The 17,924-nt window shown below is 35.0% G+C and overlaps 2 protein-coding genes across 4 annotated transcripts in view; both read left to right on the top strand.

Moving 5' to 3' along the window:
• Positions 1 to 2,355: 2,355 nt before the first annotated feature.
• Positions 2,356 to 17,924, top strand: part of LOC123540064 (uncharacterized) — a 414,957-nt gene continuing 399,388 nt past the window's right edge. For both annotated transcript variants that reach the window (XM_053526102.1, XM_053526101.1), the window contains exons 1-2: positions 2,356 to 3,150; positions 3,912 to 4,070. In XM_053526102.1, coding sequence (XP_053382077.1) covers positions 2,578 to 3,150; positions 3,912 to 4,070 — 732 coding nt within the window. In that variant the 5' untranslated portion in view covers positions 2,356 to 2,577. The remainder of the gene's footprint in view (positions 3,151 to 3,911; positions 4,071 to 17,924) is intronic.
• On the top strand, positions 8,735 to 11,475 carry LOC128546076 (uncharacterized). Of its 2 annotated transcripts, none has more exons than XR_008367688.1 (4): positions 8,735 to 8,879; positions 10,125 to 10,402; positions 10,636 to 10,830; positions 11,357 to 11,475. XR_008367688.1 is itself a non-coding variant. In XM_053526104.1 (4 exons), the coding sequence occupies exons 1-4, from the start codon at positions 8,764 to 8,766 to the stop codon at positions 11,448 to 11,450; spliced, it is 498 nt and encodes a 165-aa protein (XP_053382079.1). In that variant the 5' UTR covers positions 8,735 to 8,763; the 3' UTR covers positions 11,451 to 11,475. The 2 variants fall into 2 exon arrangements, 1 of the variants encoding a protein (XP_053382079.1); XM_053526104.1 differs by having other exon boundaries at positions 10,125 to 10,217.

A 17,924-nucleotide genomic window follows, 5' to 3' on the forward strand; every position in this document is an offset into this window, starting at 1 on the left:
CAATTTAGCAAAGTGTGAAGCCGTACTAAATCTAGCTCATGATTTGATCATCAAATTTTATTCCGATTGTTCTTGAAGAAACAAGCACGTGAGAATATATATGAATAGATGTCTCCCAATATCTGCTTTGTTTTCAAATGTTGCTATTTAACTTTAGATCGCAGTAAATATACGAAATAATATTTCACTAAAACATTTAGAATTAACCCGAGACGTTGTGCTCATCCGCTACCCATACCTGACTATGAATGAAAATGAATGCACCAATAGTGACGTAATAAAGCTGTGACATCACCAAATATGAAAAACAAATCGATTATGTATGTCAGTGGGTGATAAGTACGGAGTGCACACGATATATGTCGTGTTTTTAATAAGACAAAAACAATTCAGAAATATTTTTCTTTCTGCCATTAATTCATCATAATGCTTGCAATCATGTCTGAAAGACTTGGCCTCGATTACGACGATTTTAGATATTCGTTACGGACCGTCAGAGGAGGTAGATCTAGATCTAACTAGAGTTACGGATTGGGCCTAGGTGATCACCAAGACTCCTTAAACATTTATGGGCCGCGGTACCTGCATAGTCTTTCGTTGCAAAACACTTTGTTAAAAAGGAAACGACTGTAGAATCGATTAAGGCTTTGGATAGTTTGTACGTACAACATCACGATCAACAGACCGAGTTCAATCGTCTCCCATTTTAAGCAATTCGAATCTAAATTTCGAGACATAAGTTGCCCAGCCAATGTGTTTCTGAATATAAATGCAAATGAAAATAAAGAAAGCGTATGTCTTTCCAGCAATATTTTGGTAAAGCTATTATCAGATGGAAAAGTGGTCAATTCGCCGATCAAAACATGGATTCACTTAAAACACCAAAGTCCAACCCTGATACTTTTTTAAACAAGATTTGCAATTCTACAATTACTTTAGACTAGTTGGTCCATTATTTATTTATTTATTCATTTATTTATTTATTTATGGACGTGTGTGACAAGCATACAGCCAGAATTACTAAAAAAATTTCACCTAGTGAATACGATGTAGCTCTAACTGTAAAATCGGTTGGCGTCTCATCTTGTTCCTGGACCCTTTCATCTCCGCCAGGCGGCTTGACCAGACCTCTGCTTTCTCTGAACTTGTACTGTAGGACTAGTTGCTTGCGCTCAATTATCTTCGGGTTTTATCTCAAGCATAAAATAAAAGAAAGTTGTGAGATGAGAGTGTTTCTTGTAAAATGATTAAGAACGAATGCGAAATTTATTATATAAGTTAAATGCCCTTGAATATGTTTTGCGTAATTTTAAAAACGTTTACTCAAATAAAACAGTTTCAGCTTTATTCAGCTTTAAGTATGAGAACATTCACACAGGCAGAGTTCGAAACCCGGTTGCTCTGACATTTGTAAACACGACCCATCAATTTGTTTACAAATTTATAAGCTTGTAAACACGCTTTACAACTGCACGCGGTCATGACGTCAACAAATTAAATTCTATTATTTATTTATAGATCAAGATCTAGATGTATACATGCATGCAATAAGATATTTATAAATAATTGATAACATTTTTTTTTTTTTTTTAAATCTCAATTAGATCTAGATCTAGATCTATATGTGATCATCTAAAGTTTGACAGACAAGGTTATTAATTTACAATAGTTCACATGTGCTCACCATGTGCTTCCACGTGGTCGTATATAAAACCTGCTTTAAACTCATTTTAGATCTGTAAAAAATTGCAAATATGTAACAGCAGCATCTTAAATTAATCTATTATTGTTTGGAAAGAGAATATAAGTCTTAAGAAGTTTTTAAACTAAAATTTTTGTTTAAAGTATCAATGACTCTACCTCGTTCAGTGGACTCAGAATCGAAAAGACTGGAATCTGGTGAGACGGGCGTTTATATACCTGGCCCAGAATTCCCTGGTCACGTGAAGGTATGGTGTACAAGGGGAGTCATTTTTGCCGAATAAAGAGTTTAACCTTAATTCGGTTAAACTAAATATTATGACGTCAGTTTCATCTGTTAAGAAGTTCAAGTGAATTTTCAATTTTACTCCAGTAAAAGAATATAATTATTTAATTTAAATATTATTAAGAATATATATTATTTATGTATAATTATCATTGTATCATATATGGGTATATAATAAAAGATTAAGTCGAGCAATATTTCCGCTGCAGTCAAATTTCTCAATACAATTATAACCTATAATCCTTACATGTTTCATAAATTATTCTAGATTCCCTGACTACATATCGGAGTAACGTAGATGATGATATATTGAATTTACGATATAATATTCTGGTGTAACATTTTTTTATGTCTTTTTCAGACTGCTGAACACTAAGCAGGATTGCATTTAAAAAAGTGAAATGGATTTCCGGCTGTCATATCTAAAGGTAACGGAAGATTAAGATGACCCCTCGTGCAAGTTAAACTTACATTGAAGTTGAATTTCCAAGTTTAAAGATGTTACAAAAAACGGTAATAAATGAAGTAAACTGAGCGAACGTGGACTTAACACTTTGGATTACGTTATTCAATAATGTGCTAAACAAAATATGGCCACTCCATTGTATGATCCTAAACTATCAGGAGCCAAATTCAAAAATTGGATTAAGGCTGGATTAGGTGTGTTATTTACCAAAGAAGGTATAGAGCCTTTTGTTCATGATGAAATAGAACAGTTCCAGCAGAAATGTTTGAGCGACATTTGCAACAACAATGGACTTCCTGCTGGCACCACGTGTTCTATTTGTTGCACAGAAAATGTCGTCATTTGCCCCACAAATAGAATTTGTAATGCAAGACGTGGGAAATGTAACTTCCATAGAAATTCTGCCACGCAATATCTTCCGTCTGGCTGCCCTAACAAGATATGTCATAATTTTAAAAACGAGATACAGCGTGCCCATCGATACTTTGGTCCATCCTATAAAAACACTGATGCTACCCAGTGGTGCAGCAATTCGTGGGAAGTTGCTAAATGTTTCATGCCACCTGACGGATACACAGATGCGATGAATGCAGCAGACACTGATTTCAATGGTATCACCAGTGTTGTCCTGAACTATAAAGCATTTCAAACGAAAATTCACGACGACCTTTCCAAACAGAACAACATCTTTGAACAGGTAACACTTCATGAGTTTGATTAGAATAAATTGTCCGATATCTTTTCCCCTGTATTCAGAAGTCATTTGTGTGCGCATTATCCGTCCGTTAGTCAGTTACTCCTACGGTCCATCCTGTGCTTACCCTGTCTATAACACTGTCATCAATCGAGTCATATAACGTGGTACAAATACTCCTAAAAACAAAACGATGTATTCCTAAATCCATGGCCTTGGCACAAAGGTCAAATCACTCCTAGAGATAAAGTCAAGAATTTCGTCTGCTTTTTTTAAAAAAAAAGTCTAGTCATTATTTTTCCATGCAGATATTGATAATCAAATTATATGCAAAGAAAAACGCCAAAAAGGACTATACCTGTTTGTTCTTTATTATGACCAAGGCCACAAACTTAAAGCTCAAGGACACACTTACAGGTAAAAAGATCAAGTTCGTTTGATTTTCATTTTCATATAGCTCAACACAGCTCTTACCATTTCGAAGATATTTTAAACATTTACATCAATTTTCTTGAAGTGTGAATTGGAAAACCGAGCGTAAACGATTATTTACAACCGGCTTGTCACTTTACGAATGATCGAATTTAAAACAAAAGACAAAAAACAACAACAACATTTTGTTGCAGTCTTCATAAAAACGACAAAAACACAACAGAAACATATGAAAAATGCATCCCTTGAAATAAATATTTTGCGGGTTGAATCATTTATATACATGTTGTATTTCGTTTTTGAAACAATTCTTTTGTGATATTTGTTTACAGGGTAGAGATGTAGGCAGAGCAGTTCGACATTGCCCACAATTAGAGATGGAAGATACAGATCTACAAGACTATTTTAGTGTCTTACAGAAACTGTTGTCAGATCCTGCATATCTGTCTGCTAATACTGCTGCGCAGAATGCTAAAACGAAATTATTACAGGTTGGTGTCATAGTAAATGTTTGGAGGGAACTTTCAAAGTTATAGGTCTCACTAGTAGTTGTATAGAAACACATTTATTAGAAAGGACACAATCATTATGCATCTTCGTATATGATGAGATATAATATAGTTTGTATATATGCCCTTTTCCGTCCGTCTTCAAAACAAAAGTTCGAATTACTCTTTAAGGTTGAGAAACAAAAATCAAACAACACCAAATCATAGAAAGAAAGAGTTGTTTGACATGAAAATTGAACAACATGTAAAACATGTATATTACTTTACGAAACAAGTGTCAGTATACTGATATAAACTTTGAAAAAAAACGTAATCGCGACGTCTGCTTTTAACATAGTTATGTTTTATAGAAACGTTTTATCATTTTTCTGGTATTCTGGGATAAATTAGATACTGCAGCCACGAGAATCAATGAAGCTAACGTTGCCAACGTTACAGATAGTGGACCCAGCATAAAGACGTATTACATACAGCGTTATATTTTACGTTTACGTCACTGACGTCAATAGTATTCGGAAACGTGTCACCAAATAACAACGGCGAAAACATATTCTCAATATTTGCTGTTCTGCTTGGATGTAAGTAGCATTTGATTTATCGTTAATAAATGTACCAAAAAAGGGAAACATAGCCGGAATATACAAATCTTTTTACAACTGTTGTCTCAAACCGATAAATGTAAATAAACGTTGAATATCCCCAAAATTTGAGAAAAATTTTGCATAAACTAGGAATTGAGACAACTAGGTCAAAGTCATTAGATTTCTTTGAACGGTGTTCTTAAATATTCTAGAGTAGTCTACGGAAGAAAATGGTACACTGGTACCCAGTCCTACTGAATTTAAAATCCAAGACCTGCATTCAGTTGTCGTAAATATTAATCACGTGACTATGCATCTAGATCTACACCAGGTTTTATTTAGAACGGTTCCCACTCCTTCTAATCATTTCAGACACCTCTCTTTTTCACTCCATTTACTTTAGAGTAGATGCAGAATGTTTGCAGTAGTACAGGTAATACGCGCATGTTTAATAAGATGGTTTGAATGATTTTTGCGGTTTCATTATCTCAGCTAATGATGTAAGTTAAAAAAATTACATCCTGGTCATTTTTTAATTGGCGGTCTAGTTTTAAGAGTTTATATATTTTACAGAGCTGCTGAGTGTCAACGGTGCGAGTGTATCAGGGGACAGATGAGTACCACGAGAAAATGAAAGGTATTAAAGAAACCAAAACATTCACCATTCTCCGAAGAATCTTGCAAACTGATTGCACGAGTCCTTCTTACACACCTGGGCGTACACTAATGGAATTGACATGAACATGGTACAGTATATACAGAGTTTCTATGAATCAAGAGCATTCCGTCACAATTTAAACTGAAGGTAGTTGCCCGTATTTACAATCGGCAATTTCCGTGCGTTTCCGTAATTCTCCGTGTATGATTTCGGAATCCTTCTGTCATGATAGGTAATTCCTTTTCTTGAGGACTGGAGAACGCTCGAATCGCATACTGATAATACATTGGTGAACGGAAAATATTGAATGTCTTTTTTTATCGTTCACCAGGGTTCATAAAATATTCTAGTATGTGTAAAGCCCAAATTTTCATTTAAAATAAAGGTCAAATTTTTGGGTTTCTTTGGTCATTGATCGGACTCTATAAAAAAATTTTTAAATGGGAAACACAAGAAACAGTATACAACAAATTTTAGTAACATTTTAAGCAGCGTTCAACATAAATGAGTAACACTTTGAGCAGAGTTCGACATAAAAGAGTAACACTTTAAGCAGTGTTCGACATAAAAGAGTAATACTTTAAGCAGCGTTCGACATAAATGAGTAACACTTTGAGCAGTGTTCGACATAAATAAGTAGCACTTTAAGCAGTGTTCGACATAAATGAGTAAGACAGGGACGGGATTCAGCATACGAAAAATATATTCATACGGAAATCTATGTCTAAATTTTTTATTGCACGAGAAACTTTCAAATTATGATTTACTTTTGGATCTCAATGGATTTATTTACCCCTATATCTATAATAAATATTGAGTCTATATTTAAGTTCTTTACAAGAACATCGGTTTAAAGTCGCAAGTTGAGGTCACATGACACAAATTGAGGTCACATGACGAATTTTCCAGCTTTCGTAGATGGAGGAAGAGCCCATGTTCCCCTAAGTAGGCATATGTTAAGCAATGTTTTTACTTCGTATCATGATAAGTCCCTTTGTTTAAAGCCTGTCACTAAACAGATGTTTTAATCTGGAGACATTGGAAGGGAGATAACTCATTCAGGCATGTTGGTTTGTTGTACCATGCTACATTTGTATGCGTTATTGCAGAGGTTATCAAAATAACATTGTGGTATCGTTCTTACTGCGATGGATTTCGAAGACCCAGGTCACGCTTTTTATTACCTCTCAAAAAAAATTCATAATATCCACACACCCATAAATAAGAAAGTTATTCGTGTTCTTCAAAGTATCACTTTGGTTTAGGCATTAATTTGATAATATGATTCTCTTTTATCAGAAATTCTAGCTAAATGAAAACTATTTCTAAATCTGAATTCTGCGTGTTCATATCCTTTTGTGTAGTTTCTTCTTGTTATATGTGCCGTGCTTACGTGACATTGATATGACACAGACGTACGTTGTTAGTTTTTAAAGAGTTTCCCGGAGTGCCTACAAGCGAACATATGACACGAACTATTTGTAGGTTTTAAAGATTTCCCGGAGTGCCTACAAGCGAACATATGCCTCAATTGAACAAATGCTCGTGCTCGTTGCCTCCCAAAGACATCTAAAGTATATCAATATATTTTAGATAGACTGATACAAATTACAAAAACATAAAGCAAAGTGCGATTGTGAAATTTCCCAATTTAAACTATATGATTATTTTACAAGCATTATTTATTTCGCAATGTAGCGTTATTCTTTATGTTAGCGGTCACATCCACCGACAAGTTATAGGTCATAGGTTGGCGTTCCGCTCTAAGGATGACCCCAGCTGCCCTTCAAAAAATTTTTTCGGGTTTTAAAACATGATGAAGGAACACTATGATAGATCCACAGACATCCAACAGGTCAATTGGATTGCTTCAACACATCAGAGAATTCTACTTGAGACAAGTGATTTAAAGTCAGTGACCGAAGCCGTTGAGCCACGGATACCTCTAGTATTTATTTAACATGGATTCTGCGATGGAGACTATAAAAAGATCCTTTGGAAGCAGAGAATGCAAACAATAATAATAATAGCAGACTCGGTTGGATTGAGTCTGTTCATGAGAGGTAATGAAATGTTCAACACCTCTTACGCCCCTTAGCACCGGCTTAAGCGGACTCTATTACACATATGTTGAATGGACTCCATGATCCCAAAGGACCAGAAAATATTACAACACTGAATCCACTAAATACGTATTTAAAGTAGCCTCCTTCAAAACATCTAAAAGCTTAAAAAACTCGTATAAAATTAACAAAATAAAAAATGACAAATATAAGTTCTCATACTAAATATTGTATGCAAAAAAAGGAAAAGAACTACAAAGAAAAAGCGGTTTTGGGTGTGTTCTTGTATACAGAACATGTACTTCTTGAATTGCTTTAAATTGCTTTCCTTTGTAATATATGAACGGCTAAGCTTTATATCTGTAACTCTTATAATATCGAAATGCCAATGAAAATAAATGTTTCTCTTTTCAGGATGCCTTCATGCCTTAATCTATCAATTTAAAAAAAATACGTGCGCCCCCTGGTGACATATTGATAACATCCGGGTGTATGTTGAAGCTCTGTATCTTATTGCACGCGAATCCATGGAAATTGTGGCAGACTTTAATGTAATAGTGATACAGGGTAAGTTTTAAACTTTATCCAGCAAGATTTAAATGTTTAACGGCTTTTTACTTTATATTGCATAAATGATAAAATATGTAAATGATCTCTTGGAAGCATATATCGCTACAAAAAAAAATGATTAAAAACAGACTCGGTTTGATTGATCTTTTTGTGAGAGATAATGAAAATGTGCAACACCTCTCGTAGACTCTATAAATCCCAAAAACCACGAATACAACAAAAAGGGTCGTCAAATAAATACGAACCAGTCCATTTATGATTTCCAAACTGTATGCTGTCAGAAACGGTACATTTTGAATTTTTTTGTTTTTTCGCGTCAATAAATGTGGACATATTTTTACATCGTTGATTTGCCGCTTCCCAAAGACACACATACTTCCCACTCCGCACATTTTAGTCTTATGTCGGGAACCAGTCATTATCATATTCTCATAACAGTGCGCTTCCAAGGCAGCAACCAATACTTGAACCCCGTGTTGTTATGTTGTGTGTCATTTTGAACAATTGGGAAAACATTTAATATACATGAAACCGGTGCAATAACAGAGTTTCTCCAAACCGATGCTAGAAAGGGAAAGCGTGATTACTCATAATTCATTACCTCCTATAAACCAGTCTGATATTATTATTTTTATCATAATAATAATAATAAAAGCGCTTTTCAAATTCAAAGAAATGTTAAGATTTCCGGTCCGAGTTATTAAAGTTAAACACAGTAAAATTTTTTCATTTAACAAGATGTTGAATTGTGATCTGTTTTGACAACAGCTCGACGAAGCGAGCGCTTTTACTGGCGCTGAAGGATGACCAGCACTGGACCGCAGATGGAAGAAGATGAGCCGACATCTAAGGCATTCCAAATGTCTCTGCAGCAAGCCTACAGACATAGATACAGCGTTCAAAGAAGGATCATTGAAAAGTATAGACTTTATTTACAAACAATTACATAGTTCAAAACAATTTCCTGATTTTAATGATGTGTTTAAGAGCTGATTGTTAACACAACGTATAGAATCTTTAGAATGGATATCAAAATCTTCTAAAATTTAAATATGACATTAAAACATCTGACAACTAAATAATTCTAAATAATGTCGAAAATTAGTAGTATGTGTAGTTCACTTTAGTCATGTTTAAATATCTCAAAAATAAAGCGCACGCACCTTTAAATTGTATTACAATGTGCTCTTAGACATTCGTGACCTTCAGACAGCGGTTTAGTCCGCAGTACCTGAGATTTTGTGCACACTATACAAGGTTATGTGCCTCTGTATAAGGTCGGTAGGCAGTACTTGAGGTTTGGTGGGGAGTTCTTGAGGTTTGGGGCGCAGTAATTGAGGTCTGGCGAGCAGTGCTTGAGCTCTGGTGGGGGTACTTGAGGTCTGATGCGCACTTTCTGATGTTTGTTGCACACTGGTGGATAGTCCTTAAGGTCTGCTGGGCAGTGCTTGAGGTTTGCACTTTCCGATGTTTGTAGCGCACTGTATAAGGACTGGTGGGCAGTACTTGAGGTTTGGTGGCAGTACTTGAGGTCTGATGCGCATTTTCCGATGTTTGTTGCACACTGTATAAGGTCTGGTGGGCAGTACTTGAGGTTTGGTGGGCAGTACTTGATGTCTAATGCGCATTTTCTAATGTTTGTTGCACACTATATAAGGTCTGGTGTGGGCAGTCCTTAAGGTCTGGTGGGTAGTACTTGAGGTCTGGTGCGCACTTTCAGAGGTATGTTGCGCACTTTGTAAGGTCTGGTGGGCAGTACATGAGGTCTGGTGGGCAATACTTGAGGTCTGGTGCGCAGTACTTGAGGTCTGGTGGTCAGTACTTGAAGTCTGGTGGGCAGTACTTGAAGTCTGGTGCGCACTTTCCGAGGTTTGTTGCGCACTTTGTAATGTCTGGTGCAATTAACCGGTTTAAACTCTCGAGAAGTTTATTTCTGTCTCTGACTGTTCCATTGCGGTGTGACATTGTACTACTTTCTTTATTTTATTTGTCTATATTGTTTAAATGTTAGTTTTTACCCTAAAATAGGATTATATTCCTGGGGACGGCGCTTTTGCTACATTATTTCTTTTAGATGGATTATTTTCTCTGAGATTCTTAATGCATTTATGAAATGTTTATGAATTAAGGCATCCGATGTTTTAAAACACTGAATTAATTTCAGGTTCCGATGTAAAATGGCGAAACCACAAAAAAAGAGAAGAAAAATCCATGCCTTGCACCTTGGCGCAATCGCCTTGCGTCAGTCGATATACATGTAAGTAAGTGATGTCGTCTGCTTATAGAACACAACTTCAGTTGATACAAGCAAGTGATGTTGTCTGCTTATAAAACACAACGTCAGTCGATACAAGTAAGTGATGTCATCTGCTTAAAGAACACAACGTCAGTCGATACAAGTAAGTGATGTCGTCTGCTTGAGCACAACGTCAGTCGATACAAGTAAGTGATGTCGTCTGCTTACAGAACACAACGTCAGTCTATATAAGTAAGTGATGTCGTATCAAAACAAAGAACAAACTTGAGAGGTAGTCTTCTAACATAATCACAAAAAAAAGAAAGTAGAAAATTAGAAAAATATTTTGCAATTAAAACAAATTATCTAGCCATACTACTTGTTGACTAGCAGTTCGCGTTTTGAAAGCTAATGTGTGAATTTCTCTATCAAATTTCAGCCAGTACGTCAATGGCACAGTCTGTTTTCCGGCGAAACTAACAGGTCACCCAGGGAAACAATCAGAAAGTCGAGCGCCCTCTAGTAATCGTCCGCATTCCTGGGAAGATGGTGATACAGCGCCACCTGTAAGAGTGAGACAGACGTCGCAGTTGAACCTCGTGGAAATCGTCTGCAGGCTTAACTTTTTAGCAAAGTACACAAATGCTAATGCAAACATGCATTTTTAAGATCTATAAGTTCCCTTTGCTTTACAAAACGAAGATTCTATGTTTATGTATAGGGCGGCTTGACACATAAAGTATTATTACATAATTTTCCGATTTTAATTACTGTTCATCTACGGCTTGTGAGATCAGGTTTAGTTCGCACAAGGGGAAAAGTTGGTGGGCAACTGCGTAAGGTTAAGTGCGGTGCGCACAGATTGGTTTAAACTCTCCAGAATTGGTTCTAACCTCGACTGTTCCATAACAACGTCGCATGTGCTACTTTGAATATTTGTTTTAACTTTGTAATTTATGTTTTTGCTTGGTATTTGTTTATTGTGTTAATGTCAGTATTAAGATAAAGAAGGGTTAATTTTCCTGAAGACGGCGGTGTTGGAACATAGTTTCTTTATTTCTAATCGAAATCTTTTCGCTTAATGAGTTTATGAAATGTTGTTTGATATTAAGATTTTGACAGTTAATAGAAGTTATCAAATCTAAATTGGTTTTATTCAGGTACAAATGCTCGAAGCTTTCGGGTCTTCACCTGCCCCTGGACACATTCGAACAATGTCCACCGATACAAGTAAGTAATGTCGTCTGCTTTTGAACACAACGGCAAAATTTGTTCAAAATATGTAACAACCGTTTTCAGTTTCACGAAAGTAGAACGGGGATATATCTACGGATACGGTTTTTATTTATAAGAGATAAACTCCAGAGGGTGTTAATTTGGTTATAATTATGTCCCTCTCCTTCTCAGCTAAGAAATATTGGAAATATGAAAAAAAAGATAAGCTTGTTTGTAGACAGACAATTAGGAGACGATCAGTTGCCGTTCAGACACTTAATGTTTCAATTTCTTCATCAAATTCCACCTAGTACGTCAATGCCACAGTCTGTTTCCGACAAAAAGTAACAGGTCTTTCTGGGAAAACATCAAACCGTGGAGCGCCCTCTAGTCACAAGTAGTCGCCTGCGATACAGCGCCACCTGTAAGAGTGACACAAACATTACAGTCAAACCTCGAGGAAATCGGCTGCAAGCTCATCTATTTAGCAAAGTATACAAATATGACATGTTGTTTTAAGATCTTTTTTTTTCTTTTTGGTTGGGTTTAACGTCGCACTGACACATTATAGGTCATATGACGACTTTACAGCTTTGATGGTGGAGGAAGACCCCAGGTGCCCCTCCGTGCATTCATTTCATCACGAGCGGGCACCTGGGTAGAACCACCGACCTTCCTTAAGCCACATGAAGAATTCAGCGCCCCAAGTGAGGCTCGAACCCACATCGATGAGGGGCAAGTGATTAGAAGTCAGCGACCTTAACCACTCGGCCACGGATGCCCCTGTTTTAAGATCTATGTGTTCTCTTCCGCTTCATACTGTTGAAGAGATTCGTGTAACATACTTTTATTTTCCAAACGCATATAAAAAATATAGTGAATTTAGTATTTTGTATTTTCAAATCCTAAATGAAATTTAGTTAAATTATCTTTGTTAAGTTATCTTTGAAATAACTAAAGTGGCCATACTGAAAACAGAATGTTAAGAAATTGAAAGTGAAGTCTCTCTGCAACATACAAAATGCTTGGTCTTTTATATACTGCTGTCACTTCTATCAAACGTTATAAATTACGCTTGAACGTGAATTCTACTTTTTCAGCGGAATGCAAAATTTTGGATATCAACTCTATGACTCAGGCTTTGTTTGGTGAGAAATCAACCATGCTTAGAGAACCGGTTCGCCCTCCTGCAACGTAATCCATAAGGCGAGGTCCTCGACTTATCAAATCTATAAGTGATCTTGCTAGACTTCTCGATAATTTGCGACTTCAAACAAAATTCTGCAAGATTTTTCTGACTGACTGCAGAAAACATCTTTATTTTTATGAAATGTACAACGTGCAGTTTTTAATCTTCATATGATCAAAGCTCGATATTCAAATCTCTAAATCATCTCACATTTCAATGCTATCATTAGTATCATGAATGTGCAAAACGAGTTTTTATTGACTGTCGGCAATATTTTATCTATCCAGCATTTATTGTTCCGAACTAAAAAGTAGAACATGTCACAAGACTTCTCATGTTCAAACTCGTGTCTTCTGTCATTTTACCATGTTGTGACATATTCTGGCGTATTATTTTCTTATAGTTGTATTTGTAGATTTTTATAAAATGACCTCGAAAAGATCAAAGTTTTTGTTTGTCGGTTCTGATATGTATATAGTCTGATATTTACCAGGAAACTCTGAATGAAAGAAGGAAGACGTTAAAAATGGATGACGAGAAGAAAAGGTTTTAGAAGAGGCCGTATATGCTATAAAGAGGACGGAAAACTGATACAGAGTCCCTGAAGGTTCCGGTCAATTGTGCAATATTAAATTTCAAAATCTCTCTTACCGTGCATTTCCATCTGCCGCGAATAAGTTAGGCGGATTTGTGTCAGCAGAAGTTTCAAAACGTTCTTAAAAAAATATAGCATTCATTTCCAGATCCAAATATTTTTTGTTGTTGTCGAACGATCTGTAGACCAGTGCCTTTAATGTCTGTTTGAGTATTCTTTTAATTATTCGTTTCAAAAGTGCGTTTTGTTTTATTTATTATAGTCCAAAGACTGCACAAAGTTACATTTGACATTGTCAAATGTTTAATCACCCTTTAAATTTCAGTGTGTATTACAATACTGCCTGGCGATAAGCAATATCTGGTCAGTGTTGTTTCAAGCTGGGTCGTAAAAAATATGTTACCCCACTTACAGAAAGTGATAGGTATTTTCATGGTTTCATGGGTTTTGCGTTGTCATATATATTTCACTTACATCTGTCTTTATATCGTCTTTTTCTTTCTCTTGAGGGTTTAGTTTTTTATGATTTTAATTAATCTCATGTCAGTAGGAAGAATCGCTACAAACTATTACCCAGTTTAAAAATTAACAATAATATTAAGTTATTGTAATGGACTGTCTATCTATGACGTTAGATTATAAAATTAAATGTTAACAGAGTTGTTCCGTAAATATTTCCTGAGAGAATAACGAACAGTAAAGATCCTGGCCAATATTTGACAAAAAACTTAAGGAATTCCCATAAACTTGGGATAGGGGAAACGCAATCAGAATTAGAGCAGACTCTAAAACGGTCTTTTTCTTTTCCAGCATCGATAGCGATTGCAGATTGAAATTATGTACGTTTGTTCAATATTATTGAAAATTATTATTTAAAAAAATGATAAAATTATCGGGCAGTTTGTTAAACATAGGTCTTTAAGCAAAAGTTTGCTTCGGTTTTAGTCAGTTTTATGCATTTTACGTTAAACTTTATAAATCGTTTGCCTCCGATAATCTGGACAAATTTTATATCATTTTAGGTAATTTAAACACAAACTTGAATATAAAGAACTTCTGCCGTATTTTTGTAGTATGAATTATACAAATGCTACTTAGAAAACCTGATCAGTACCTCATTTTGCGCTCTGTTGAAATTAATGAATGTTGTAGTCATATTTGAAGATTTACAACTGTAAAATGGAGAGTAACAGAGATCTGAAAAAATACCAGTTTATCGGAAATATCGTCAACATTAACAGTTACTTCTGAACGTTTTATAACAGTCCGTTGAAAATCGATGAAAAAGAAAAAGAAATTCGCCGTATTTTGATGTCAGCCGTATTTTTATTGTATATAGAAACACTACTTAAAAAACCTGTAAAGTACGTCATCTTGCGCTCTGCTGGAAAAAAGAAGTTTGTGGTCATGTATTACAGAGAGCTGTAAATAAATACCAGTCTATGTGAAAATTTTATAATAGTCTGTTGAAAATCGTTAGGTGGAGCATGATTGAAATGACTTTTTTTTTTGGACATAGGAAAGTAAATTCATGTGTTAGATGTATAGGCCTAATATGTAACGCTTTCTGAATATTTGAGATGAAATAACTCTATTCATATTCTTAAGGTATTAGGCCCATAATAGAGTATCTCCTCTTTGAAGAGTACTCATTTTCTACCATAAACTACTTTGACTGCGATTTTCAGGGGTGCGTAGGTTCAAGCCCCACTGGGACCAAATTATTTTTCCTTATTTTTCTTTTTTTCTAATAAGCTTTTACTTCTTTCAAGACTTGATATTGATTTATTGTACAAAAATGGAAAATATTCATTTGATAAGCAATTTCTTGATGTTCAAAGTGAATTTACCTCTGAAATAGAAGGGGTAGAGTTAGACATCTTTAAAAGTACTGAGTTACGTGCGGTAAAAGTTCTCTATTTGCTTTCATTCTTTAGATTACATATTGTGGAAGAAATTCAGGTAAGATATACTTCTGCCCCACAGTTATTTTTGAATGAAGTGAGCAAAATTGAAAACAGACCCGCAGGATTCGACCTCAATTTTATAATGTTGGAGATAGAATTCTGTCTCATTAAATCTGATTACTTGAGGCACCCTAGAAAAAATTATACTGACACTTATGCTTTTTAGTTTTATAATTGTTTATCAATAGTTTGATGATTCTTTCATAAAAAATAATTGTATAATGAAATCTCTGCAAACATTTTGGATACAGGCCGCCAACTTGAAATGTGTCTCTACTTGAGCTCGAGGAAATACCATAAATTACACAAAATTTATAAAAAAACGGCACGGTAAAAGTTTTTAAAAATTTGCAACAAAGTGCGAAGCACGGTCAACTGTAAGTAATAGTTATAGTATGTGTGAGAGTGTGTTACCAGGATATATCAGAGCTAGGGGTACATCGAGGGTATTTTTCTCTGCACATATCGTCGAGGCCGGTAGGCCGAGACAGATATGTGAAGAGAAAAATAACGAGTTGTACCCCTAGCTCTGATATATCCTGGTAACACACGAGCACTACATATTATAACTGTTTTATCGCATAGTTTATCATTAAAATTTATATATTATTTTCATTTAAATTTGTTTATTATTATTTTTACTATTTTGATTCCCATTCTGCGCCTCGCTGACTGAAACACTAAAACTTCTGTTTTAGAAAATGTGTTCCCCAGATAAAAGTACCCAACAAATTTCTGCATTGGTTTTAAATCTTTGCATTTCATTGGCCAGACATATTGTAAAACTTGTTGTTTTGTTTGTAAAAAAAATCAAAGAAAAAGAAACATTTGAGAAATCTCAGAATTTCATATATTTCATGTATTTCTGAATTTGGCAATAACTATCAAGTTTTTGAAATATTCTAGTTTATTTATTCTTTTACTTTATAAATGTAGGTGTTTGTGACAATTCTTTCTCTGTGAATTGTAAATTGGAGCTAAAATCATCTTTTCTTTGAAAGGAAAAAATATAACTCCCTTGATAGGACCTCAATAGAGAAAAAGTGTTCCGATATATATCGGAACAGTTTTACTGTGCTGATATATATCGGAACACTTTTTTTCTTATGAAACTCTATAGAGATTTCCGTGTTGATATATATCGCAACAGTTTTGTAAGATATCAGCACAGTTTTGTAGTAATAATGTGTGTTACTATGTATAACATGCTGCAAAGATCAAAGGAAAATTGCCGCACTATGCGATAAGAATATACCATTGGCAAGCAAATGCCATTTTTTAAACATTACTATTAGGGGCCTAATATGCTATTTTTGATAAAAAAATTATAAACATATTCGACTTGTTCCGCTTTTCGCTTTTGTATTAACAAGTATTATATACTTATTCTATATACTTAAAACGACATACTAGTACAGTGTATGAAAAAAAATTAATGATAACTACTCTTTCAGACCGTTTACGCACATCCAATGACGTCACTGCACGCGCATCGGTTATCGCAAAAGAACCATTTGCTGATGTTTTTTTATGTGTATATAGGTTATTTGCTGGTCGTGATGTCCAGACTTGTTCATTTAGTTGCTGCGTTCACGTTTACCGAACATTGCTACGGTAATTCCTGGCGGAGATGGGCCTTTGTTTAAAATGTGCTTGCCACATTTTCCATCATAAACATAAAATACGTTTAATATTTTGTGAAATCCTATTTATGATAATTCATTTCTTTAATAAATGTCAAAGGTTTCATTATTGCTGATTATACCTAAATGTTTTATTAAGTCTATTGCTTTTTTTATTACTTCCCTTTATTGCTCTAAATACAACAGTTCATGTGTAGTCCAATTACAGTATTATTAGTAGTCATTTTCTAACCACGTTAGTACGCATAACATCTGTTTAGAAACTTTCTCATTTTTTAAATAAATGATTAAAGCATTATGGGCCTTTAAACTTTGATATAATCTTTCTGTAATTACTCTGTACATAGGAAGTTCTTTGTGGAAGTAAAGAACGCACCTAATCAAATTATGAGTAAGCTCAGTTTGGTTGTGCTTTTTCCATGAGACATGAATGAAATATGTAACATGCGTCCACTCAAAACAGTTTCGTTGTCATGGTAATTGTAGTTAATAACTTACAGGGTGGATACCGTATGATTGTGCAGATTTTCTTAAAGTATATGATAGCATGTTTTCACCTCTACAGCAAGGTATGCCAATATTACAGAGTACATGTTGAAAGTTCTGATCCTTCAAATAATTTCTCTTTTGCTTTGATGTCTGGTACATGTAAAATAACCTCATCCAACCGTGGTGTTCATTGCTGGCAGCCTGCATCAGTTGTTTAAGCCAGGTACCGGTATGTCATCATTAGCAAACTTTGCATTCCATTTCAAATGTTAACATTTTTAGAGCTGAGACGTGTCCCAGACACCATCCAGGCATGACCTATGTAGTTGTTTAACTTGCAAACTGTTCAAAACTCCTCCGGTATTTTAGCTATGTCTGTAAAAAGCTAATATAAACAATTAAATGTGCCTTACATAAAATGGCTACACTGTCATTGATTTTCTGGATTCTCAAAAGAGGTAATTCAGGGCCGTAGGAAGTAGGAACGGTGCGGTGGGGGGTAATAATTTGATCGATTATTGTAATTATCTTAGCAAGGTTTTGACAGCGAGTTTATTTTAGCTGATTTTTATAATGTGTACCCCACCCCCATCAAAGCTGAAAATGCTTCCTACGGTCCTGTAATTTCCC

Source organism: Mercenaria mercenaria, chromosome 16, assembly GCF_021730395.1.
Source record: "Mercenaria mercenaria strain notata chromosome 16, MADL_Memer_1, whole genome shotgun sequence".
Taxonomy (NCBI): domain Eukaryota; kingdom Metazoa; phylum Mollusca; class Bivalvia; order Venerida; family Veneridae; genus Mercenaria; species Mercenaria mercenaria.

Bases quoted from the DNA above. Each gene is read 5' to 3' on its own strand.
- LOC128546076 (XM_053526104.1), top strand. From the start codon at position 8,764: ATGACCAGCACTGGACCGCAGATGGAAGAAGATGAGCCGACATCTAAG. The intron at 10,218-10,635 runs GTAAGTAAGTGA...ATCAAATTTCAG, and splicing joins TTGCGTCAGTCGATATACAT to CCAGTACGTCAATGGCACAG. The intron at 10,831-11,356 runs GTACACAAATGC...GGTTTTATTCAG, and splicing joins AGGCTTAACTTTTTAGCAAA to GTACAAATGCTCGAAGCTTT.